The sequence below is a fragment of the Balaenoptera physalus genome (assembly GCF_965194825.1).
Source record: "Balaenoptera physalus genome assembly, chromosome: 14".
Classification (NCBI taxonomy): domain Eukaryota; kingdom Metazoa; phylum Chordata; class Mammalia; order Artiodactyla; family Balaenopteridae; genus Balaenoptera; species Balaenoptera physalus.
This window is the reverse complement of record NC_138893.1, coordinates 59,328,826-59,356,309: the sequence shown is the minus strand read 5'-3', so window position 1 is coordinate 59,356,309 and position 27,484 is coordinate 59,328,826. Positions and strand designations below refer to the sequence as shown.

The 27,484-nt window shown below is 40.1% G+C and overlaps 2 protein-coding genes across 18 annotated transcripts in view; one reads left to right on the top strand and one right to left on the bottom strand.

Annotated features, from left to right (window-relative positions):
• The window catches only part of HTR7 (5-hydroxytryptamine receptor 7), a 680,316-nt gene that overhangs the window by 54,957 nt on the left and 597,875 nt on the right, over nt 1–27,484 (bottom strand). For both annotated transcript variants that reach the window (XM_082423804.1, XM_082423808.1), the window contains one exon: nt 1,119–1,303. The gene's annotated coding sequence lies outside the window, so the exon portion shown is untranslated. The remainder of the gene's footprint in view (nt 1–1,118; nt 1,304–27,484) is intronic.
• LOC309642373 (uncharacterized protein) overlaps nt 1–27,484 on the top strand; it is a 268,819-nt gene that overhangs the window by 217,621 nt on the left and 23,714 nt on the right. For 9 of the 16 annotated variants that reach the window (XR_014253109.1, XR_014253110.1, XR_014253111.1 and 6 more), the window contains 3 exons: nt 11,235–11,469; nt 25,026–25,159; nt 26,407–26,982. Coding sequence is in view for 1 of the 16 variants with exons in the window: in XM_082423953.1 (XP_082280079.1) it covers nt 1,192–1,237; nt 3,531–3,535 (51 nt within the window). In the remaining 15 variants the exon portion in view is untranslated. The other 7 variants (XR_014253113.1, XR_014253119.1, XM_082423953.1 and 4 more) reach the window with 6 other exon arrangements.

Genomic DNA, 27,484 nt, shown 5'->3' with positions numbered 1-27,484 from the left:
GGAGATCAGCTCAGTGCTTTGTGACTACCTAGAGGGGTGGGATAGGGAGGGTGGGAGGGAGACTCAAGAGAGGGGGGATATGGGATTATAAGTGTACATATAGCTGATTTACTTTGTTGTACATCAGAAACTAACACAACAATGTAAAGCAATTATACTCCAATGAAGATGTTAAAAAAAATGGTAAAATAAACAACTGTTCTAGTAACGTACTTTACACCCATAAAATGATCTAGACAGCTTACAGTCATCAAGGAGAGCCTTTGTGTTCTTAAACTGAAATACTAATATGAGTAAGAAGTTGATTCATACTATAAGCATTCACACTTTGGGAATTTTAATTTTTCAAGACTGAAGATGAACAATTTAGAGAGAGATAGACCAAACTAGTGATTCTCAAGCTGGATGTACATCAGAATCACACATGGAACTCATTAAAAATAAAGGGGAAAGATCTGGAAGTCAAAATTTAAAAAAAATTCCACGGGTGGCTCTTGTGCACAGTCAGGTTTGTAATTCCATGGTCTGATGACCTTTTGTGATATGTACAGTCATAAGACTGTTAGGCAATTTTCTCGGTGAATAACTAAATGATGTAAAAATAATCCACCTGAATCTAAAAACACAATACAAATAAATGTATATGTAAAACAGAAACAGACTCACAGACATAGAAAATAAATTTGTGGTTACCAAATGGGAGGCGGGGGGAAAGATAAATTAGGAATATGGGATTAAAGTATATAAACTACTATATCTAAAATAGATAAGCAACAAGGATTTACTTATAGTACAGAGAATTATACCCATTATCTTGCAATAACCTATAATGGAATATAATCTGCAAAAATACTGAATCACTATGCTCTATACCTGAAACTAACACAATCCTATAAATCAACTATATTTCAATGAAGAAACCCCCACCTATTCAAGATTGAATTGTATATATAAATAATTTGTTGGAGTAGAATGCCAAAGTGCTTTTTTGAATTGTGTAAGATTGTTTTAAAAACCGTATTCGACCTCAAACCATTCTGTGGGTCCAGTATAGCAATAGATACACACTATATACACTATATATAGTTCAATATAATTGAGAGGAATCTAGAGTTTACCTGTTCTTCTCATTCCTATTAGCAATACTTCTCTCACTTTTGGTCATTGATTCATAAGTGTCTTCACCCCCAGGCAAACGCAGATGGGAATGTGCTGTTACTTCTCTTGGTGAAAGCAGGTAACCACTTCTTCTCTTTTTCCTTTTTCTCCTTGTCCTTCTTTTCTCCAAGTTACTTCCCTGTTTCTTGTCAAGATGAATGTAGAGTTGGAGAAGTGTACAGAAAAAAGGTTTAGGGAAAATGAAAAAAGTGTTGTGAGAGAGAAAATAATATAACAATAAGAAATGAAAGCCTTAAAGACAGTCTGTTACTTTGCTATAGGAATAGAGACTAATGCAGGCCTTGCAGATTGAGATAAATTAGATGGAAAGAGTCATGGTCACTAGCAATTGGCAAAGCTTTTAAACTATTCTTTTGGACTTTTAAGACTCCTTTCTGAAGACGCGTGAAGTGCAAGAGGATTCTTCCGTGTGTCTAAAGGGGTGGAAACTGTCCTGCTTCCTCTTCCATGGCTTGGAAAGCAGCCTTTAATACAAAGCTTCCTAAAGTGGCATGTGGGAGGAACAGGGAAACAGAAAATCAGCTTTGACACAAGAAAAGAACTTGAAGATGGGAAAATCGAAAAGACAAGCACTGAAAAATATGTAATTGCTTAGATGTCACCTGTGGTTTCTATGTGGACGAAATTTTCACTAAAGGCATAATGTAAGGAGGTCATGGTTTTGAAGACTCTTTGGTGAAAGGGTAAAGGTTTAGACAGCTGTATATGGAGTTCATTCCATAATTTTTTGAGGTTCACTTTTATTTTTAATAATGGAAGCAAATATAAGTTACCATCTAAATTTAGACTTGCTAACCGAAGACAATGGATTTGAGGCATGGACGTCAAAAACTCACAGGATTTTGGCAACTCGGACCCATCTGAAGGCCTTTGTGGGAGGAAGGGAGATTTAGTGAGCCAGAGGAAATAAGATTTAAGTTTTAATTTCAGATGCAATACACACTAGTCTTAGCGACTTGCACAAGTGGTGGTTTCTAAAGCAATCTCACAACTGTGAAATGGGGAGGAGATAATGAGCAGTCATTTTAATGACCCAACATAGTAAATGCCTACTTGTCATTCACAGTACATATCCATCTCAGGTCAGCAGGCGTGTCCCGCTCATTGTAGCCACTTAGGGACACAGGGTGATGGAGGCTCTATCTTGATACATGTTTTTATAGTCACCAAAGCAAGGAAAGATGATGCAGTAAATCATCTTTCTTAAAGTTTTCTGCCAGAAAGTGACACATGTTAGTTCTGCTCATATTTGAAAAGCAAGTCATGGGACCACATCTAACCTCAAAGCGGGAAGAGAAGGGCGATCCTCACACCGGATCATAGAATAGGAATATATGCAAACAATTCCATTGCTGACCACACATAGCAAAGGCCATTTAATACAACCTAAATGAATGCATGTGAAGAGCACAAGTATAGGGCTGAGAATAACTCATCCTGTCATATTAAATGGTTGTTTTAAGTAGTCACTGACCCTAAACTCTAGAGCCTAGCTCTTGACAGGATCCCATGTATTAGAGCAGCGGTCCCCAGACTTTTTGGCACCAGGGACCGGTTTCATGGAAGACAGTTTTTCCATGGACCAGGGGTGGGGGTGGGGGATGGTTTCAGGATGATTCAAGTGCATTACATTTATTGTGCACTTTATTTCTATTATTATTACATTGTAACATATAATGAAATAATTATACAACTCACCATAATGCAGAATCAGTGGGAGCCCTGAGCTTGTTTTCCTGCAACTAGATGGTTCCATCTGGGGGTAATGGGAGACAGTGACACCTGAAGTATGTTGCTTATGTCCAGTCTGCTCTGTAAGATGCAGCTTGTCACTTGCCACTCACTGTTAGGGCTTTGATATGAGTCTGCAAACAATTGATTTATTATGGTGTCTGTGCAGTCAAACCTCTCTGCTAATGATAATCTGTTTTTGCAGCCACTGCCCAGGGCTAGCATCACCACCTCAGCCCCACCTCAGATCATCAGGCATTGGATTCTCATAAGGAGTGCGCAACCTAGACCCCTTGCATGCACAGTTCACGTTAGGGTTTGCACTCCGATGGGAATCTCATGCCGCCGCTGATCTGGCAGGAGGTGGAGCTCAGGCGGTAATGCGAGTGATGGGGAGCAGTTGTAAACACAGATGAAGCTTCTCTCACTCACCTGCCGCTCACCTCCTGCTGTGTGGCCTGGTTCCTAACAGGCCACAGACCAGTACCGGGGGTTGGGGACCCCTGTATTAGAGTGTTGTTTCTCCTTCTAATGACATACTTCCACACCTTTTTATCTTACAGTCAGAGGGTACCATCCATTGGCTTCCAGAGTTTAATGATTCTTTTCCTTTTTCCCAGTATAAAGACAACCCATTTTCACCTCAGCCTTACTGACACTGGCATTACCCATTTCTCTTAAGATAAATTTTCTTCCACCGCTGCACCATATGTGACATGGTCTTCATGACCCAGGTAAATACAGTATTCAACAGACTAGCTCCTAGTGGTCTGTTCAATCTGAATGTGGGAGATTTCTTCCCCTCTCACTCTCTTTTTTCTTCTACCGCATCTCACTCCTTCCTTGATTGAGGTCTTGGGTAAAAATGAAAAATGGTTGAGGATCTGTTGGCATAATACTGGAAGTTCTGTTATGAGAAGTGGTCAGATCAAGGTATTGGGTCTCCTAGCTACAGCAAACCCTGGAGTGGTAGAAGGGACATTATTCTTTGCCCCTGTGAGGTAGTCATATTAATTTGCATGAATTTGTCCCCTCTTGAAACACTGGGGAAAAGTTTCTCTGCTTCCTTGTTTCTCCAATTGCAATGCTATAGGATTTGCTTTTCCTTAGCCTCAGGTTTGGGGTATAGTTTTTGGCTCAAATGCATAACTTCTCTGATCCCTTGGAGTTCCCAAGGGGTCAGAAAACCTGCTCTCTCTCTCACACATACACACACACACACACACACACAAACACACACAGCTACACAAATTCCCAGGGATATTTCTTTGATGGCCAACCCTCTTAAAGAACTTCAACCTTCAAATGCTTGCCCTAGGCCTCTCCACTCCTGGGACTGTAGCTCCTGCCTAATGCAGAGGTAAACTAAGTTCTGTTCTTGCCTTTAACTTTATAGCAGGTGTGTCATAAAGGCTATTCCAGGGTGCCCATTTTAGTTGTTGTTTTGCTTTGGAGATAATGCAGAATGGGACTTGGAAAGAATAAGACATCAGCAACACACACTCAAGTACCATCTTCCCAAAATATCTACTCACAGAAACATTTGCTTACCCCATCTGAAAGGATAATTCTTGATGGGATGATACATTTTTGTATATCCCTAGGCTTATTTATGGCTTCTACAATATTCTTTCCTTGGGCTACTTCCTGCCCAGATTCTCGCCCTTTGGTGATAATATAAAAATAATTATTTTCAGTGACATTTCTGAGCATTTGTGGTATGCCAGATTCTGTGTTAAGCACTTTATGCATATTATTTCATTTACTTCTCTTTACAAGCCCACGTGTAGGTGTTGTTGTTTCAGTTTTACAGATTCCAATTCCAAGATTACCAAGGAATTAGAAGAAGAGTCTGATTTTGAATCTAGGTGTTTATCTCTCAGTTCATATGCTCCATGTATATAGATAGATTATTCTTCTTCTGTCTAACTGTGGCTCATAATTCTTTATATTTACTTACTTAATAATAGTATTGAATGATACTTAAGTGATCTCTATGTGCTCAGCCCCCTTTAAGAGAAAAAAAAAAGAAAAAACAAAAACAAACAAAAGGAAAAAACAACAAACAAATGAAAATCCAATAACCCAATGTTAAATAGCAATTTCATACTATAGTTTTATCTGCCAGCCACTCCATTGAGGTTGTGACTGTTATGTAGAGAAATGAATCAATTGCCCCTTTTGCTAATCTCAGTTTCCAGGCTGAGCACGTCTCCATGTTGAATGTATTTCAAATGGACCCTTAACCTTTAGCTGAAGTCATTGACTTCATCTAGGGCTCATCAAAGGAAACCCCAACAGGAAAAAACCCAGGGAAGAAAACTGCTCTTAAAGAGTGATGTGTATCAGTTTCCAATATGGCACCCTACTTAGGGATTTTTAAGGATAATTTTGATCAGGCTCATTCTTACCTTCTGCTGGCATCAGAGCATACCATGACACTTTCATCATGACATATGCAATATCAGAGAAGGGACGTTAAAAGCCATTTGGAACAACCCCCTTAAAGTATAAAGACAAGGAAACTCAGGCAGAAGAAGTTAAATGGCACATCTAACAAGACTAGAATGAGTTACCCCAACCCCACCCTGTGGGTAGTAAGCAGTGGTCAGGACTAGGATTAAATGCCTGAGTTACAGACCCAGCTCTGTTGTTACCATCTCTGTGCCTATGAGGGTTATTTTTGTCCATTCACAGATGTTGAATAAAATAATATCTCCTTTTTTTCTTTTCGTTGCTGGTAAGTGAAATAATCCATGTAAACCTGACTTCTAAAATACTAGTATAAATATAAGGAATTATATTGTTATAATTTTATCTATACTAGGCTGCCTCTTTTTACCTTTGCCCTGTCTCTTCTGCTTCCTCTGTCTCTAAATTCATAACTGTCTACTGTTTGATGTTTCTCTATCTGTAGTAAACCAGTAGTTTTGTAATTTTGACCCCCGTGCAGATGTTTCCCGCATGCTTATAGGGCATAAGCTTGGGTTAAGAGTCCAAAAAGAATCAGACTGTGTGGGTAGGAGATATGTGAGCCTCTCTGTTAGAAGGAAGAAAGAATTCTCAAGTTTGATGCCTCACAGCTTTCTTCTTCATCTTTCCAGGAAACTAACAATTTTTATGACAGCGGAGTATAAACAGGCTTGTGAGGAAGGTCCAGAAAAAGGGCTTGATTAGCTATTTATGTGTCCATTAGTATATACGGTGTTCCATGTGGGAGTGACAGTTGCTTTTTTCTCAACTCAGAGGTTTTTGTGCTCACTCAATGTGATGGTCATGAAACCTAGATGTGATGAGTGAGATTAGTAGTATCACATGTGGGTTAAAAGTATCTTTGGGTAAAAACATCCTGGGTGGAGTGAAAGCTCTGAGAATGTCCAGTTTTGTGACTTTCAGCAAATTATTTAATCTTTCTGAGTCAGGATTTCCTCATGTTAAAAATGGATACACGGATGTGTCAATCTCCATTCATCAGTTGTAACAAAGATACCACTGTGGTAGGAGATATTGATAATGGGGGTGTCTGTGCATGTGTGGGGGTAGGGGATTTATGGGAAGTCTCTACCTTTCTCTCAATTTTGCTGTGAACCTAAAGCTGTGTAAAAATGAGTCTTCAAATAGTAAAAGATATAGATATACTGTTTTTACTAACCTTATTAGTGTTGCTGTGAGAAGGATCTAATTATGGATGTATGATACTATACATAGAAAATCCTAAAGATGCCACCAGAAAACTACTAGAGCTAATCAATGAATTTAGTAAAGTCACAGTATACAAAATTAATACACAGAAATCTCTTGCATTCCTATACACTAACAATGAAAGATCAGAAAGGGAAATTAAGGAGACAATCCCATTTATCATTGCAACAAAAAGAATAAAATACCTAAGAATAAACCTACCTAAGGAGGCAACAGACCTGTATGCAGAAAATTATAAGATACTGATGAAAGAAGTCAAAGATGACACAAACAAATGGAGAGATATAGCATGTTCTTGGATTGGAAGAATCAATTGTGAAAATGACTATACTACAGAAAGCAATCTACAGATTCAATGCAATCCCTGTCAAACTACCAATGGCATTCTTCACAGAACTAGAACAAAAAGTTTCACAATTTGTATGGAAACACAAAAGACCTCAAATAGCAAAAGCAATCTTGAGGGAAAAAACAAAAACAAAAAACGGAGCTGGAGGAATCAGGCTCCCTGACTTCAGGCTATACTACAGGACTACAGTAATCAAGTACGGTACTGGCACAAAAACAGAAATAGAGATCAATGGAACAGGACAGAAAGCCCAGAGATAAACCCACGCACCTATGGTCACCCAATCTATGACAAAGGAGGCAAGAATATACAATGGAGCAAAGATAGCCTCTTCAATAAGTGGTGCTGGGAAAAATGGACAACTACATGTAAAAGAATGAAATTAGAACACTCCTTAACACCATACACAAAAATAAACTCCAAATGGATTAAAGACCTAAATGTAAGGCCAGATACTGTAAAACCCTTAGAGGAAAACAGGCAGGACACTCTTTGATATAAATTGCAGCAAGATCTTTTTTGACCCACCTCCTAGGGTAATGAGAATAAAATAAACAAATGGGACCTAATTAAATTAATAGCTTTTGCACAGCAGAGGAAACCATAAAAAAGATGAAAAGACAACCCTCAGAATGGGGAAAATATTTGCAAATGAAGCAACTGACAAAGGATTAATCTCCAAAATATATAAACAGCACATGCAGCTCAATATCAAAAAAACAAACAACCCAATCAAAAAATGGGTGGAAGGCCTAAATAGACATTTCTCCAAAGAAGACATACAGATGACCAACAAACACATGAAAAGAAATTATTAGAGAAATGCAAATCAAAACTACAATTAGATATCACCTCACACTGGTCAGAATGGCCATCATCACAAAATCTACAAACATTAAATGCTGGAGAGGGTGTGGAGAAAAGGGAACCCTCTTGCACTGTTGGTGGGAATGTAAATTGATACAGCCACTGTGCAGAACAGTATGGAGGTTCCTTAAAAAACTAAATATAGAACTACCATGTGACCCAGCAATCCCACTCCTGGGCATATACCCAGAGAAAACCATAATTCAAAAAGACACATGCACCCCAATATTCATTGCAGCACTATTTACAATAGCCAGGACATGGAAACAACCTAAATGTCCATCAACAGAGGAATGGATAAAGAAGATGTGGTACATATATATGATGGCATATTACTCAGCCATAAAAAGGAATGAAATCGGGTCATTTGTAGAGACATAGATGGAGATAGAGACTGTCATACAGAGTGAAGTAAGTCAGAAAGAGATAAACATATATTGTATATTAACGCATATATGTGGAATCTGAAAAAAAAATTGATATAGACGACCTTATTTACAAAGCAGAAATAGAGACACAGACGTAAAGAACATATGTATGGATCCCAAGGGGGAAAAGGGGGGGTGGATGAATTGGGAGATTGGGATTGACATATATACACTATTGATACTATGTACAAAATAGATAACTAATGAGAACCTACTGTATAGCACAGGGAACTCTACTCAATGCTCTGCGGTGACATAAATGGGAAGGAAATCCAAAAAGAGAGGATATATGTGTAGTACGTATAGTTGATTCACTTTGCTGTACGGTAGAAACTAACACAACATAGTAAAGCAACTCTACTCCAATAAAGATTAAAAAAAAAAAAAAGATCATGGTGTTTTTAAAACATAATTGCAAATTCACAGTTCCCATCCAGACTTGGAGTGTATGTCCCTTCTCCTCAAACTTGGACAAAACTTTGTGATGACCTAGATGAAGAGAATGTGGTAAAAGGACACAGCATGGCTTTTGAGTTTAGGTTGGAAAAGACCATGCAGCTTCTGCCTGTCTTCTCCTGGGATTCTGGCAGTCTTCACCTGCCAAGTAAGAAGTCTAACTAATGCAAGTTCACTATTTGGACAGAGATCCCAAAGAGAGAGGGAGAAAGAAAAAGACAGAAAGACAGAGAGAGAAAGAGGTGTCTGAGCTCCAGTTGGTCCAGTGCCCAATTTCTGAGTCTTCTAGCCCAGGTGCCATGTGAGTGAAGAAGCTTTCAAGACGATCCCAGCCCTAACCCTTGTCTACCTGCATCTGTCTGAGAGACCCCCAGCATGAACCACCTAACTGAGCCCAGTCAACCCTCAGAACCTTGAGAAATAGTAATAATAATAAATAAATTATTGGTGTTTAAGGCATTGTTTTTGTTATACCAGAACAGAGCTTAACACCTAAGGTATTGTTCTAAGTTTCTCTCTGTATGCTTAACTCATTTAATCCTCCTAGCTCTATTATTCTTCCTGTTTTACATATTGGATAGTTGATGTACAGAGAAGTTAAATGCATCAGGTGGGTTTTTTTTCTGTGTAACAAATAACCCCCGATCTAGTAGCATAAAATAATAATTCTGCTGATCTGGGTGTGGCTGAAATGATCTTAGCTGGCCTCGTTCATGCATCTGTAAGTAGCTGCTGGCTCACGGAGGGGTGGGGCGTCTGCAGTGGCTTCACTCACTCACACTTCTGGCCGTTGATGAGTTGTTATCTGGGGATACTGGGGTGACTGGGCCATGTCATCTTTCATCACCTAGCAGGCCAGTCTGGGCTTGTTCACATGGTGGTGGCAGCATTCCAGGAGAACGAGTGAAGCACTGAAGGCCTCCTGAGGTCTAACCTTGGGACTAGTACCATGTCATTTCTGCTGTATTTTGTTCATTAGAGCCAGTCACAAGGCCAGCCCAGAGCCATGGGGTGAGGAAAATAGAATCTGTCTCTTGATGGAAAATCATGTTACAAAGGGTGAGGATACAAGAAGGAGAGTCTTAGGGCTGTTTTCCAACAATTGGCCATATTATGTAACTCGCCCATTCTTATACAGGTTGTAAGTGACAGAGCCAGGATCTGAACCCAGGCAGCAGGGCTCCAAAAAGCATATTTTACCGCACTGCCTCTGAGTATATTATAGCTATTATCCTTGGTGAAAACCACCTTAAAAGACAGGCTGGCTCTTCTATCGAATCAGGATCCCAAGGCTTTCAGAGTATGTTAGAGCAGATAGTTTGAATCTTTGCTTAACTACTTGCCAGCTCTTTGTTCTTGGGTAATTTACTCAAACTCCTCAAATCTCAATGTCCTGCTATGAAAAATGATAATTTTTGTAAGAATTAAACAAGATAATAATAATACAGTCAGTTCTACTGTAACATAACATATGCATTCCCTAAAATCACTGTACTATGCAAAATTACAAAATAAAAACCACAAGCTTACAGGAAAGATGAGTTTCACTAAAACATCGGTGAAACACAACAAAAAAGAAGAAGAGGACACTTTAATGAAAATGGTAGTGCAATTTTACATGATAAGTGGTTAAGAAATCTATAGCTACTACAATAAATATGTCCCTTTATGGGGAAAAAGACCTGGAGTTTTCTGTGGAACTGAGTGTCCAAAGTGTTGCAGCTTGTGGGTTATCGTGGAGCAGTGGATGGAGGGTTACCTGAAATTGGAAGGAAGGTTGTGACACTGGATATGGCTGAGTTGACTCATAACATGTGGGGAACTGAGGCAGCTGGTAGGTGTTACATGTATGTATATGTATGTGCTTTGTGTGTTCATAACAGTTGGATACAGCAGAGTAGAGTTTTTGTTTTGGCCTAGAGGTTCCTGCAGACAAAATAGTGTATAAGCAAATGAATTCTCATTATGTTCCAATCGTTCCCTAATATATCAATTGTTTTGGAACAAATTTGTGTTTTCAAAACAAGCATTTAAGCAGAACGGACTGCGGAGTGAGCGTATATCCACCACTTATTACCACTCAATAAATATTAGCTCATGACTATTAATAATGAGGAGTCATTGAACGTAGAAAAAAGACAGACGCTCTTCAAAGGCATTAATGCAGGTGAAGACAGAATATGCGGGTGTCCAGCAAGGAATCTAGACAAAGGAAGGCCGGTGAGCAAGAATTGTTCATCTGTTTCCAGCACTGGCCAGAGAATCCAAGTGTCGTGCCTTCCTGGCAGGTCAATCTCAATTTGGAGATGGGTGTGTCAGGCTTAATGACACCAGTTCTTAAGGCCATCCAACTTCCTCCTCCTGCCTCAAGTCCATGCTCACCCAGCAAACTTCAGATTATGATTTACCTCCTCCTGTCTTTAGCAGGCTGCGTTCTCCTGCTGACATAAACATTTGGAACCACTTGGCAGTAACATTTCTTAGTATAAATCGCTAAATTGGCACTCTGCTTTGTACCCCAGTCTCTTGTAAATTCCCAGGGATTAATCAACTACAAGCACACTGACACATTTCATTTTCTGGATCTGCAAAGCTGAGGAACAGATGCTGGAATGCGGTGACCCTGAGACGTGACCGTGCCCTGCCAGGCCCAACAGCTGCCTCTCCAGATGACACATTTACCCCTTCTCCAACCGCAAGTGTACTGGCATGTAACTGCATCAGGTCCGGACACACGTGCATGTGAGCAGATAGAAGGTAGGATGCGTCTAAGGTTCCATTTCTTATGGAATTCGGACCAGTTTCTTTTTTCATTAGCAATTCATTTCAATGGCTGGAATCTGAACCTCAGTCAGAGTATCTTTAGTTATAACACTGGGATTTTGGATAGCTGACTTTGAATGAATTTGCACCTGCAAAAACTGATTTTTCTTTTTCTTCAGGGGGTAAATTACCTTAGAAAGAAAACGAGTATGACATTCAGCTGTCTACTCTATTCCCTATTCATTTTGAACCAAACCTGAACTAACAAAAAGCACGCATGATTAGTGTCATCAAAGACAGAACTTGGAGAGAAATAGACTCTTTTCTTATTTTTTTCATTGCAATACTGTCAGACATCTAACTCCATGATTGGGTCTGAAATGCACCACTTTAGAAGATGCCAGGTTTGCAATCTTTTCTATTACCAATTGAGAGAATTTGTCGGCTTCACCTATGGATGCGCACATACTAGTGCAAACAAACCAAAAATCTGCAAAAAGATGTTTGCAGATATTTGTTGTAGTTTAAAGGCAAAAATAATTGGCCAATTAGGTAAATTGGAACCATTACCATTCTCTGAAATTTTTCAAAACTTGTAAAGTTCAATATATCAATACCTGTCATTTTATAAGAATACCTTAATATTTAACTCAATTGTAGTTTGTATATTTCAAGGATGAAACATCAATTTTCTATGGCTGCATGCATTTTCATTGTCTTTAAGTATTCACTCAATAAGTTAATGATTTGTTCAACAAACATTTATTAAATGCATTAATTCAATTCCCGGCAGCATATTATGTGCTGAACGTATAACAATTGTATGATCCCTGGCCTCTAAGAGCTTGATGTTGTCTTGATGCAAAATACAAATAAATGAATGCTTCTGCAAATCATTCATTCATGTATTCAACACATCTTTATTGAGCATGTAAATGTCAGGAATTATTCTAAACATTGGGAATGCAACAATGAACCCAAGGTACAAGGTTTCTGCTTTGGTAAGCTTGCATTGTAGGAAACAGTCAATGAATAAGTAAACAAACAAGATAATTTCAGATGGCCATGAGAGCTATGAATAAAGTAAAGTAGGTGAATTGATACAGATGATGCACTAGGGAGCATAGTACTTTTCTGGGATCATTAGGAACAGCTTCTCTGAGTAGGTGACATCTATGCTGAGATCTGAATATGAGGAAGTGGCCAGCTGTGAGCGTATGAAAGAGGAGTTTTCCATGCAGGGGAGCAACAATTTCAAAAGAAACAAGTTTGGCATGAGAGAAGAACAAGTTTGGCATGTTGGAGACACCATAAGCAAGCCAGCGTGGCTAGAGCAGGACATGGGGTCATAGATATAGGCAGGGACCTCGAGACCACGGTAAAGCATTGAAATTTTATCCTAAGTGTGATAGGAGCTGCTGTGGTGGGGAGTTGTTGAAAATTGAAATAGCCTGACTCATGTTTTTAAAAGATTATTCTGGCAGTTTATGCAGGGGCTAGATAGAATTGGGTCAAGAAGTTGGTTTTTGCTCTAACCCATGGGGAGATGGGTGACGGCAAACACAATCTCAGCAGTGACTCGATTACCATGTGATTGGTGTTATGACACTGTATATAAAAAGAGCCATGAAAGCACAGATGCAAGTGGGTTTAATTCTGCTTTGGAAGGTTGGGACTTCATCAGGAAGGGCTTGTGGACTGCTACATGTGAGACTAAAGCAAAGATTGGCAAATTTCTGTGGAGGATCAAAGGGAAACATTTTAAGCTCTGAGAGATATATAGTTACCTGTTGCAACTATTCGATTTTGTTGTTAAAGCTCAAAAGCAGCTATAGATAATGTGTAAATAAATGGGTATGGAAGATGGTGGAAGAGTAAGACGCGGAGATCACCTTCCTTCCCACAGATACAGTAGAAATACATCTACACGTGTAACTGCTCCTACAGAACACCCACTGAACGCTGGCAGAAGACGTCAGACCTCCCAAAAGGCAAGAAAATCCCCACGTACTTGGGTAGGGCAAAAGAAAAAAGAAATAACAGAGACAAAAGAATAGGGACGGGACCTGCACCAGTGGGAGGGAGCTGTGAAGGAGGAAAGGTTTCCACACACTAGGAAGCCCCTTCGTGGGCAGAGACTGTGGGTGGCAGAGGGGGGGAGCTTCGGAGCCACAGAGGAGAGCGCAGCCACAGGGGTGCGGAGGGCAAAGTGGAGAGATTCCCGCACAGAGGATCGGTGCTGAGCGGCACTCACCAGCCCAATAGGCTTGTCTGCTCCCCCGCCGGGGCGGGCGGGGGCTGGGAGCTGAGGCTCGGGCTTCGGTGCTAGCCGGAAGGGAGTCCGGGAAAAAGTCTGCAGCTGCCGAAGATGCAAGAGACTTTTTCTTGCCTCTTTGTTTCACGGTGCGCAAGGAGAGGGGATTCAGAGCGCCGCCTAAAGGAGCTCCAGAGACAGGCGTGAGCCGCGGTTATCAGCGCGGACCCCAGAGACGGGCGGGAGACGCTAAGGCTGCTGCTGCCGCCACCAAGAAGCCTGTGCGCGAGCACAGGTCACTCTCCACACCACCCTTCCCGGGAGCCTGTGCAGCCCGCCACTGCCAGGGTCCCGTGATCCAGGGACAACTTCGCCGGGAGAACGCACTGCGCACCTCAGTCTGCTGCAAGGTCACGCCGGCCTCTGCCGCCGCAGGCTCGCCCCGCCTCCTCCGTACCGCTCCCTCCCCCCGGCCTGAGTGAGCCAGAGCCCCCGAAGCAGCTGCTCCTTTAACCCCGTCCTGTCTGGGCGGGGAACAGGCACCCTCAGGCGACCTACACGCAGAGGCGGGGCCAAATCCAAAGCTGAACCCCGGGAGCTGTGCGAACAAAGAAGAGAAAGGGAAGTCTCTCCCAGCAGCCTCAGAAGCAGTGGATTAAAGCTCCACAAACAACTTGATGTGCCTGCATCTGTTGAATACCTGAATAGACAACGAATCATCCCAAATTCAAAAGGTGGACTTTGGGAGCAGAATATATTAATTTTTCCCCTTTTCCTTTTTTTGTGAGTGTATATATGTATGCTTCTGGGTGAGATTTTGTCTGTATAGCTTTGCTTTCACCATTAGTCCTAGGGTTAGGTCCGTCCGTGTTTTTTTTTTTTTTTTTTTTACTCAAAAAAATTTTTTTTTCCTCATAAATGTTTTCTTAATAATTTTTTCCTTATTTTCTATTTTTAGAAATTAAAAAAATTTTTAATAAGTTTTTTGATATTTTTTATTTTAAAAAATTAAACGTTTTCTTAATAAATGTTTTTCTTAATAATTTTTTTCTTATTTTTTACTACAAAAAATTAATAAATCTATTTTTAAAAATTAAGAAATTTTTTTTTCTGAATACATTTATTCTTAATAATTTTTTTCGTATTTTTTATTATAATAGCTTTATTTTATTTTCTCCTCTTTCTTTCTTTCTTTCTATTTTTTTCTCCCTTTTATTCTGAGCCGTGTGGACGAAAGGCTCTTGGTGCTCCAGCCAGGCAGCAGGGCTGTGCCTCTGAGGTGGGAGAGCCAACTTCAGGACACTGGTCCACAAGAGACCTCCCAGCTCCACGTAACACCAAACGGTGAAAATCTCTCAGAGATCTCCATCTCAACATCAAGACCCAGCTTCACTCAACGACCAGTAAGCTACAGTGCTGGACACCCTATGTCAAACAACTAGCAAGACAGGAACACAGCCCCATCCATTAGCAGAGAGGCTGCCTAAAATCATAATAAGGCCACAGACACCCCAAAACACACCACCAGACGTGGACGTGCCCACCAGAAAGACAAGATCCAACCTCATCCACCAGAACACAGGCACTAGTCCCCTCCACCAGGAAGCCTACACAACCCACTGAACCAACCTTAGCCACTGGGGACAGATACCAAAAACAACGGGAACTACGAACCTGCAGCCTGTGAAAAGGAGACCCCAAACACAGTAAGATAAGCAAAATGAGAAGACAAAAAACCACACAGCAGGTGAAGGACCAGGATCAAAAGACATCAGACCTAATAAATGAAGAGGAAATAGGCAGTCTACCTGAAAAAGAATTCAGAATAATGATAGTAAGGATGATCCAAAATCTTGCAAATAGAATAGACAAAATGCAAGAAACATTTAACAAGGATGTAGAAGAACTAAAGACGAACCAAGCAACGATGAAAAACACAATAAATGAAATTAAAAATACTCTAGATGGGATCAATAGCAGAATAACTGAGGCAGAAGAACGGATAAGTGACCTGGAAGATAAAATAGTGGAAATAACTACTGCAGAGCAGAATAAAGAAAAAAGAATGAAAAGAACTGAGGACAGTCTCAGAGACCTCTGCGACAACATTAAACACACCAACATTCGAATTACAGGGGTCCCAGAAGAAGAAGAGAAAAAGAAAGGGACTGAGAAAATATTTGAAGAGATTATAGTTGAAAACTTCCCTAATATGGGAAAGGAAATAGTTAATCAAGTCCTGGAAGCACAGAGAGTCCCATACAGGATAAATCCAAGGAGAAACACGCCAAGACACATATTAATCAAACTATCAAAAATTAAATATAAAGAAAACATATTAAAAGCAGCAAGGGAAAAACAACAAATAACACACAAGGGAATCCCCATAAGGTTAACAGCTGATCTTTCTGCAGAAACTCTGCAAGCCAGAAGGGAGTGGCAGGATATACTTAAAGTCATGAAGGAGAAAAACCTACAACCAAGGTTACTCTACCCAGCAAGGATCTCATTCAGATTTGATGGAGAAATTAAAACCTTTACAGACAAGCAAAACCTGAGAGAGTTCAGCACCACCTTACCAGCTTTACAACAAATGCTAAAGGAACTTCTCTAGGCAAGAAACACAAGAGAAGGAAAACACCTACAATAACAAACATAAAATATTTAAGAAAATGGGAATAGGAACATACATATCGATAATTACCTTAAATGTAAATGGATTAAATGCTCCCACCAAAAGACACAGACTGGCTGAATGGATACAAAAGCAAGACCCATATATATATTGTCTACAAGAGATCCACTTCAGACCTAGAGACACATACAGACTGAAAGTGAGGGGATGGAAAAAGATATTCCATGCAAATGGAAATCAAAAGAAAGCTGGAGTAGCAATTCTCATATCAGACAAAATAGACTTTAAAATAAAGACTATTACAAGAGACAAAGAAGGACACTATATAATGATCAAGGGATCGATCCAAGAAGAAGATATAACAATTGTAAATATTTATGCACCCAACATAGGAGCACCTCAATACATAAGGCAAATACTAACAGCCATAAAAGGGGAAATCGACAGTAACACAATCATAGTAGGGGACTTTAACACCCCACTTTCACCAATGGACAGATCATCCAAAATGAAAATAAATAAGGAAACACAAACTTTAAATGATACATTAAACAAGATGGACTTAATTGATATTTATAGGACATTCCACCCAAAAACAACAGAATACACATTTTTCTCAAGTGCTCATGGAACATTCTCCAGGATAGATCATATCTTGGGTCACAAATCAAGCCTTGGTAAATTTAAGAAAATTGAAATCGTATCAAGTATCTTTTCTGACCACAACGCTATGAGACAAGATATCAATTACAGGAAAAGATCTGTAAAAAATACAAACACATGGAGGCTACACAATACACTACTTAATAATGAAGTGATCACTGAAGAAATCAAAGGGGAAATCAAAAAATACCTAGAAACAAATGACAATGGAGACACGACGACCCAAAACCTATGGGACGCAGCAAAAGCAGTGCTAAGAGAGAAGTTTATAGCAATACAAGCCTACATCAAGAAACAGGAAACATCTCGAATAAACAACCTAACCTTGCACCTAAAGCAATTAGAAAAAGAAGAGCAAAAGAACCCCAAAGCTAGCAGAAGGAAAGAAATCATAAAGATCAGATCAGAAAGAAATGAAGGAAACAATAGCAAAAATCAATGAAACTAAAAGCTGGTTCTTTGAGAAGATAAACAAAATTGATAAACCATTAGCCAGACTCATCAAGAGAAAAAGGGAGAAGACTCAAATCAACAGAATTAGAAATGAAAAAGGAGAAGTAACCACTGACACTGCAGAAATACAAACGATCATGAGAGATTACTACAAGCAACTCTATGCCAATAAAATGGACAACCTGGAAGAAATGGACAGATTCTTAGAAATGTATAACCTACCGAGACTGAACCAAGAAGAAATAGAAAATATAAACAGACCAATCACAAGCACTGAAATTGAAACTGTGATTAAAAATCTTCCAACAAACAAAAGCCCAGGACCAGATGGCTTCACAGGAGAATTCTATCAAACATTTAGAGAAGAGCTAACACCTATCCTTCTCAAACTCTTCCAAAATATTGCAGAGGGAGGAACACTCCCCAACTCATTCTATGAGGCCACCATCACCCTGATACCAAAACCAGAAAAAGGTGTCACAAAGAAAGAAAACTACAGGCCAATATCACTGATGAACATAGATGCAAAAATCCTCAACAAAATACTAGCAAACAGAATCCAACAGCACATTAAAAGGATCATACACCGTAATCAAGCGGAATTTATCCCAGGGATGCAAGGATTCTTCAATATACGCAAATCAATCAACGTGATACATCATATTAACAAATTGAAGGAGAAAAACCATATGATCATCTCAATAGATGCAGAGAAAGCTTTCGACAAAATTCAACACCCATTTATGATAAAAGCCCTACAGAAAGTAGGCATAGAGGGAACTTTCCTCAACATAATAAAGGCCATATATGACAAACCCACAGCCAACATTGTCTTCAATGGTGAAAAACTGAAACCATTTCCACTAAGATCAGGAACAAGACAAGGTTGCCCACTCTCGCCACTATTATTCAACATAGTTTTGGAAGTGTTAGCCACAGCAATCAGAGAAGACAAAGAAATAAAAGGAATCCAAATCGGAAAAGAAGAAGTAAAGCTGTCACTGTTTGCAGATGACATGATACTATACATAGAGAATCCTAAAACTGGCACCAGAAAACTACTAGAGCTAATCAATGAATTTGGTAAAGTAGCAGGATACAAAATTAATGCACAGAAATCTCTTGCATTCCTATATACTAATGATGAAAAATCTGAAAGTGAAATTAAGAAAACACTCCCATTTACCATTGCAACAAAAAGAATAAAATATCTAGGAATAAACCTACCTAAGGAGACAAAAGACCTGTATGCAGAAAATTATAGGACACTGATGAAAGAAATTAAAGATGATACAAATAGATGGAGAGATATACCATGTTCTTGGATTGGAAGAATCAACATTGTGAAAATGACTCTACTACCCAAAGCAATCTACAGATTCAATGCAATCCCTATCAAACTACCACTGGCATTTTTCACAGAACTAGAACAAAAAATTTCACAATTTGTATGGAGACACAAAAGACCCCGAATAGCCAAAGCAATCTTGAGAACGAAAAATGGAGCTGGAGGAATCAGGCTCCCTGACTTCAGACTATATTACAAAGCTACAGTAATGAAGACAGCATGATACTGGCACAAAAACAGAAACATAGATCAATGGAACAGGACAGAAAGCCCAGAGATAAACCTACGCACATATGGTCACCTTATCTTTGATAAAGGAGGCAAGCATATACAGTGGAGAAAAGACAGCCTCTTTAATAAGTGGTGCTGGGAAAATTGGACAGGTACATTTAAAAGTATGAAATTAGAACACTCCCTGACACCATACACAAAAATAAACTCAAAATGGATTAAAGACCTTAGTGTAAGGCCAGACACTATCGAACTCTTAGAGGAAAACATAGGCAGAACACTCTATGACATAAATCACAGCAAGATCCTTTTTGACCTACCTCCTAGAGAAATGGAAATAAAAACACAAATAAACAAATGGGACCTAATGAAACTTAAAAGCTTTTGCACAGCAAAGGAAACCATAAACAAGACCAAAAGACAACCCTCAGAATGGGAGAAAATATTTGCAAATGAAGCAACTGACAAAGGATTAATCTCCAAGATATACAAGCAGCTCATGCAGCTCAATAACAAAAAAACAAACAACCCAATCCAAAAATGGGCAGAAGACCTAAATAGACATTTCTCCAAAGAAGATATACAGATGGCCAACAGACACATGAAAGAATTCTCAACATCATTAATCATTAGAGAAATGCAAATCAAAACTACAATGAGGTATCATCTCACACCGGTCAGAATGGCCATCATCAAAAAATCTAGAAACAATAAATGCTGGAGAGGGTGTGGAGAAAAGGGAACACTCTTGCACTGTTGGTGGGAATGTAAATTGATACAGCCACTATGGAGAACAGTATGGAGGTTCCTTAAAAAACTAAAAATAGAACTACCATACGACCCAGCAATCCCACTACTGGGCATATACCCTGAGAAAACCATAATTCAAAAAGAGTCAGGTACCAAAATATTCATTGCAGCTCTATTTACAACAGCCAGGACATGGAAGCAACCTAAGTGTCCATCATCGGATGAATGGATAAAGAAGATGTGGCACATATATACAATGGAATATTACTCAGCCATAAAAAGAAATGAAATGGAGGTATTTGTAATGAGGTGGATGGAGTTAGAATCTGTCATACAGAGTGAAGTAAGTCAGAAAGAGAAAAACAAATACAGTATGCTAACACATATATATGGAATCTAAGGAAAAAAAAAAAAAAGGCCATGAAGAACCTAGTGGCAAGATGGGAATAAAGACACAGACCTACTAAAGAATGGACTTGAGGATATGGGGAGGGGGAGGGGGAGGGGTGAGATGTGACAGGATGAGAGAGTGTCATGGACATATATACACTACCAAATATGAAATAGATAGCTAGTGGGAAGCAGCCGCATAGCACAGGGAGGTCTGCTCGATGCTTTGTGACAACATAGAACAGTGGGATAGGGAGGGTGGGAGGGAGGGAGATGCGGGAGGGAGGAGATATGGGAACGTGTGTATATCTGTAGCTGATTCACTTTGTTATAAAGCAGAAACTAACACACCATTGTGAAGCAATTATACTTCAATAAAGATGTTTAAAAAAAATAAAAATAAAAAAAAAAATAAATGGGTATGGCTGTGTTCCAGTAAAACTTTATTGACAAAGCAGGCAGCCAGTGGATTTGGCCTGTGGGCTGTGGTTTGGCCACCTCTGGTCCAAAGGTTATTGTTTCCAGCACTGCTGAGTCTCTTCTTTTCCTCCCTTATGTCTTATGCCATTTCTCTTCACCCTCACTCTTCTGATTTCATTTATATTAACTTTGAGAACCCAGTTATTTTTACATTTATTGAACTAATTTACAGCATCATCAACCATGATGACCCTCACCCCTCAAAATTTTGCTCAAAGGATTGGTCTGATGGCCTGTGATAGGTCTGAAACCTGCCCTAGACTCACAGCCACTTCTTTTTTTTAATATATCTTTTTAAAAAGAATTTTTATTAGAGTATAGTTGATTTACAGTGTTGTTTTAGTTTCAGGTGTACAGCAAAGTGATTCAGTTATACATGTACATATGTTCATTCTTTTTTTTTAAACATCTTTATTGGAGTATAATTGCTTTACAATGTTGTGTTAGTTTCTGATGTATAACAAAGTGAATCAGCTATATGTACACTTATAATCCCATATCCCCCCTCTCTTGAGTCTCACTCCCACCCTCCCTATCCCACCCCTCTAGGTAGTCACAAAGCACCGAGCTGATCTCCCTGTGTTATGCGGCTGTTTCCCACTAGCTATTTTACATTTGGTAGTGTATATATGTCAATGCCACTCTCTCACTTCACCCCAGCTTACCCTTCCCCCTCCCCGTGTCCTCAAGTCCGTTCACTATGTCTGCATCTTTATTCCTGTCCTGCCCCTAGGTTCGTCAGAACAATTTTTTTTTTAGATTCCATATATATGTGTTAGCATACAATATTTGTTTTTCTCTTTCTGACTTACTTCACTCTGTATGACAGACTCTAGGTCCATCCACCTCTCACACCAACTTCTTAGTGGAAAACCTACAGCAGTCTTCATTTCTTAATCACTGCTCTATCTCTCAAGTTCATTTTCTGGCACTGAAATTGATTGATTACAAAGATATTGGAGTCGTATTTTATTAGTCACTGTCTTCAGCTCCTATATGCGATAAAATAGAAAGTTCTATTGACTCTTCCTCCTAAAGTTTTCCATCCAGCTACTACCGTTGACATAAGTCATGATCCAACCAGAAAACAAAATACTCTAAGTATTTAAGATTTAACAGAGCGACTGGGTATCACCAGTGGTGAATCTAAAGAGGTATATAGGGAGCAGTAAGATAACTCAGAGATTAGCAATAGCAAGAAGCTGCTGACAACCCTAGGCAGGGGTGGGGTGGGGGCAGAGAAAGGAGCTGGGGTTACTGTAGCCCAAGGACTAGAGTCACCAGGCAGAAAGTAGAATTCCTGCTTCTTGGCAGGAGCTGGAGCCATGGAAGTGACACTGCTATTGCTGAGACAATGCCCGACATAGGGAAGGAGAAGGGAAAATCTGTTCCTTCCTTCCTCCCTCCCTCCCTCCCTTCCTTCCTTCCTTTCCACAATCACCTGCCTGTTCTTCCACAGGCCAAACTTAGCCAGAAACCAGCTGACACAAGAGCCTGCAAAACAAAGTGAGACACAGCAGAGCAGAGAAAGGGCAAGGAGCAGATCTGAGAGAAATAGAGATCAAAGTGAGGAAGGGACTTGATATCCTTTCCTAGATGGAAAGCTGAATGGGAAACACACACACACACACACAGAGCCAAAGGCTACCATCAGGTGGGCAGAGAGAAGAGCAGGGCCTGGAATCAGCAGGTACTCTGTGCTCTGGTTACAGATACAGGGTGAAATGTGCTTATCACAGGCAGTTAGAACAACAAAAATGTGCAGTAGTTGGTCTTACAAATCTAAATATTTTCAAATGTACTTAGGGGGACAGTTAGCAGAGAAGCCTCCTGTGCCCCCAAGAGGGACTCACTACCAAGTTTGTTTGTCGGAAGGAGGACTGCCTCCTGGTCAGCTTCCCCAGGCCCTTACTGCCCATCTGTGATGTGAGTTGTTTGAAGGAAAAGAGTTTGGAGTTTGTCCAACCAGGCACTAGGGACAGACTGCCTCAGAGCCAGAGGTGATCCAAAACTTCTTTGTCATTCACAGATGATTACACAGCCTCAGCTGAGCTCACCCTGGCTGGCCTGGGATATCCTCCTTTGCTGATGGAGCTTCTCCACACATCAGCAGCTTCAGCTTTCACAATATGTAATTTTGTGCAAACATAAACCTGACACATCTTGGATAAATAACAGGGTGATGTAACCTGCAACCCAGGCATTTTCATTCCATAACATCTACTAACAAAGAGCTCTTCCTCAACCCATAGGGATGTCCCTTGTAGTTATGCCAGAAAGAAGTCCTTGCTGGCTTCTTCCACTGCCTAACGTCCTTCAATACCACGATCTAGCCCTCCAACCCTTGGGGTAATGGCATAAAAGAGCTAAATCAGTAAGATTTCAATGGTTCTACTGAAGGAACTCCCTCTGAAAGAGGTACTCTTTAAGAAGCAAAGTCATGTTTCTCCTTCCCAGACCCAGAGAAAATAGCTTAGTGATCTGGAAGAGGTCATCAATGACTCCAGGTGACCTGGAACATGACAGAAGCAGTTGCAGTAGTTTGGTTTATATGCTGAGACATCACTGCCTCCTTCAACCTGATGATGTGGAGACTTCAAAAGGGAAAGTGATCGTATCTAGGACCCACCATTTCTGAGACCTGGGAAACGTTTGAATTACGTGTTTTGGAGGAATCTCAGAACTATTTGGGGAAGGTCAACCCTCCTCTCTGGCTAAGAGTATTTCTAACTAAAGAGCAAATGGGGAGTCTTAAGAGCAGGAGTTTCATGGAATTAATGTAAATGCATTTCACTTGTACTCTCAGTTGGCTGGTGATGCCTAGAACATCCGGGTTTCATGAATAGTTTCCTAATAGTGAGAAAGGTCTCAAGATTGCACTGTCTCTAGTGAAAGCGCGTTCTTGAGTGACTCAAGCCTGGACACTTCTAGTAAGCAGGGATTATTGAGGGGATTTGGGTTTCCTTTTCCAGGTGATCATATGACTCTTGAAGTCCCTTCTAATCCCCATAGTCAAAGGTAAGAGAATTTCTGTATAACATTCTTATTGAGCAGCCCCGAAAAATTCTCTTATCTGTCCCTTGGACTTTTCTGTGTTGTCATGAGGCTGCATGTCTTTATCACTTTAGTCAGAAGTTCTTATTTTCATAGTCAAGAATGTGGGAGAACACGAGGACAGAGTGGCAACAGAAAAGAATCACGAGAGGCCGCTTTGGAAAAACAAATCTTCTGTAGGCTTATAGACCTTATAGGAATTTAGTTCACAGTTGCTTTGAAGATCCTGGATGGCTGCTGAAAATCTGTGCAGTAGGATGTGAGGAACTTCAAGTGCCAAATTATGCTCTCCATCCTTCTCACTTGCCCATATGGCCACATCAGAGTTATACAACTGACGAGAGATTTTTATAGATTTTCTCAGCAGGATAGCACATTGATCATTTGGAGGCTTACTGAGGAAAATTGTCAAGCAGTCAATGGACGCTTCCACACTGGCAAGCTGGCCCCATTACTAACCCGGTTTAAATAACTTGACAGCACAGAGTGTCAACAGTTCAGGCTCTGATGGATCACTTTAGACAGGGGAGAAACGAAATTACCCTTCCAATGGGTTGATAAGGTTGAAATATGTAAAGAGAAGCAGTTTTCTCCTTAGAAAAAGTCCACTATAACACTTGAATCATAATGCAATAGAGCCTTACAGCAGAAAGACTAATGATAATCTACTAGAGTAAAATTAAGAATTGGGGCAATTTTATGGATGTGATAACCCGACAGTCTCCCGCTTTGCTCTGTCAGTATGGGCATAGAATGGGGCTGACGTCCTGCCTGGTGCTACCAGGGGAAAATAACATTTTGCAAAAACAAACGCACCAACCAAACCAACAACCAGTTCAAGATTATTGTGCTATTTGTGAGCTTCATTTTATTTAACCTTGTCCTTGTACGTTAATGGGTCAAGACAGAAGTCCATTGCTAGAGCTGTTATTTTCTATAGTTTATTTAAATTGCTTTGTTTGTCAGGAGAACTTCAGCCTCTTTTATTTTCTGTGTGTGCAAAAGCTTTTGTTTATAATATTAAATTTTCTACTAGATATTTTATGGTGTAGATAACCTTTATCAACTTCTGTTTTATCTTTGTAAAAATATTGCCGTATGCTTCTTGTGTAAATATTAAAATCCTCAAGCCATTCCTGCATGAAATTCATTCTTCTTTTGCAAAGGAATTGGAGAAGCCAGCTGATTGCAGTTAACATATTAAATGTAAAAGTTATTACTGCCTCCATATACTTAACCCACTTTTGCCCTTTGCCTTTACCTAAAGAAAATCTTTTTATCCCATTATTTAGAATCAGTGCAGAGACTCAAAACTGCCTTGGGGCTCATCAAGCCTGAGTAACAAAATAAATCAGAGAAATGAAAAAAGGAGCAGAAAATATAGGACAAAATATTACAGTCTTCTCAAAATAGTTGCAGAATTGAGGTGAGTATGAGGTGTGGGTCTTTACTTTTCAGATATCGCTTTAATTATTTCACACTGAATGTTTTGACTTGGTCTTTGTAAGTACTTTTAATCAGTTGTGGTAAAATATTTTTGGCTTTCGACTTGAGTTAAAAAATATATTATGCATATACATATGACTATGAAAGTTACCTCTATATACAGAGATGGAACATGGTGTTAACATGTTTTTTGGATTAAGTAAATAGAGGAGTCTGCATTATGTCTGAAATCTTTATACAGCAAATATATTCCGAGCATATGCGATGTGATAAGTCTTCTGCTAGGTGTACGTTATGCAGATATCATGGGGTCAACATTTTTTTATACAATGTACTCAGATGTCTAAAAAAGAGTTGATATATATATTAATCAGAAAGATTTCCTTCCAGAGGGGCTGGGAGTTGTTGGAAGAACCATCTTGACAACTCAATGTATCTCCGTCTCTGCTAGGATTAAATAGTTTCCTCTTGTTTAGTTCAGTCTCTTTTGGGTTCAAGGTTCATCTCCCTACCAGGCTGTGTTTCCCTTTCAAGTGTTCATCTCCTATTGTCTCCCTCCCTGCCTCCCCAAGATGGAATCTGTAAGGATGGCAAATCACTCACGTTCTTTGGAGGACAGAGGCAGCTGTTGGGTGTATGGGTCCTTGTGTCATCCTGTAGTTCTTTTTTTTTTTATTTTATTTTATTGAATATAGTTGATTTACAATGTTGTGCTTAATTTCTGCTGTATAACAAGGTGACTCAGTTATACATATACACATTCTTTTTCATATGCTTTTACCTTATGGTTTATCACAGGATACTGAATATCGTTCCCTGTACTATACAGTAGGACCTTGTTATTTATCCATTCTATACATAATAGTTTGTTTGCATCTGTTAATCCCAAACTCCCAGTCCTTCCCTGCCCGACCCCCTTTTCCCCTTGGCAACCCTAAGTCTGTTCTCTATATCTGTGAGTCTGTTTCTGTTTCATAAGTTCATTTGTGTCATATTTTAGATTCCATATATAAGTGATATCATATGGCATTTATCATTCTCTCTCCGACTTATTTTGCTTAGTATGATAATCTCTAGGTCCATCCACATTGCTGCAAATGGCATTATTTCATTCTTTTGAATGGCTGAGTTACTGACCTCTGGTTGAGATGTCCTTGTCCACTGAGTGACCGGCTCTTATCTGAGGTACATGGCTGGTGAAACTCATGTCCTATTCTCTCAATCCAGGCAACCTTCCCTGGGACCTCCGCCATCTCTGTGCTGACCAGCCGAGGCCTGGCCCATCTGCCTCGAAGCCCTCATTCAGTGCACTTATTGGACCAGAGTCACCGGCTACCTGACTGTCTCCTGTGAGGCCACGGGAGCTTCTGGTGCCCTATCTGCAGCCCTTTCTCTACCCAATACCCCTGCGCCTCCACCACCACCATTTAACTCTGTGTGGCTGCATCCTCTGAGGCTGGCTTCTCTCAGGAAGAGGGACACGGATTCTTTCTGGCTCAGCTTCTCCCTCTGCTGCAACATATCTGGGCCCGCTATATCATTTCCTCTCTCTCAAAAGCGTATGTAGAAAGGAGTAAGACTTGCATAAGGCTCCCCAGGCTCTAGAACCAGAAAACTTTTCACCTGTTTGCTGTGAGGTGGTGGTTCCCTCACACCACATCACAGCTTGTTTACACTACAACTCCTAGCCAAGCCTTGCTCTTGTGATATGTAGAGATGAATTCGGTGAACTTTGAAAATCCCTTTTCTCTCTTGAGAAAATTTTCTTTTCCAGACGCATGTTGGCTACCCCAGGTTTTACAGGTGAGTACACCTCATTTGTGAGGCAGGAATTTAACGTACTCTCTTGAGGTGGGAGATACCCAGATACCACAGTTGTCTGCAGCTGATGAGAAAGAAAAAGAGGTTCATTGGGGTCCCCAGTCCCCCACCTGCCTCCGTGTGACCTCCCCCAGGGCAGCTTGCCGTCCCCTCCCCAATGCGGTGCACTCCCAAGCTTCAGCCTGCTCACCTCTCCACGTCTATCCTTTTGTCTTATAACATCTTCCCCCATTGCCTCCCATTTTCTCTTCTACCTCTAGACTGTAAGTCAGTCTAGGACTGTAAGTTACTTACATGCAATGCCCTGAGATTTTGGATTGTCATCTTATTCCTTTCTTTATGACGGCTGTCCACTTTTAGACAAAAGGAAGGAAGAACCACTCTCCCTACAATAGGAAGCTCTGGGCAGAGATTCCTCTTTGAGAGAAGAGGAAAAGAGGAGGCAATCTCTCATTTCTGAAATCTCTTGTAAGACTACATTATC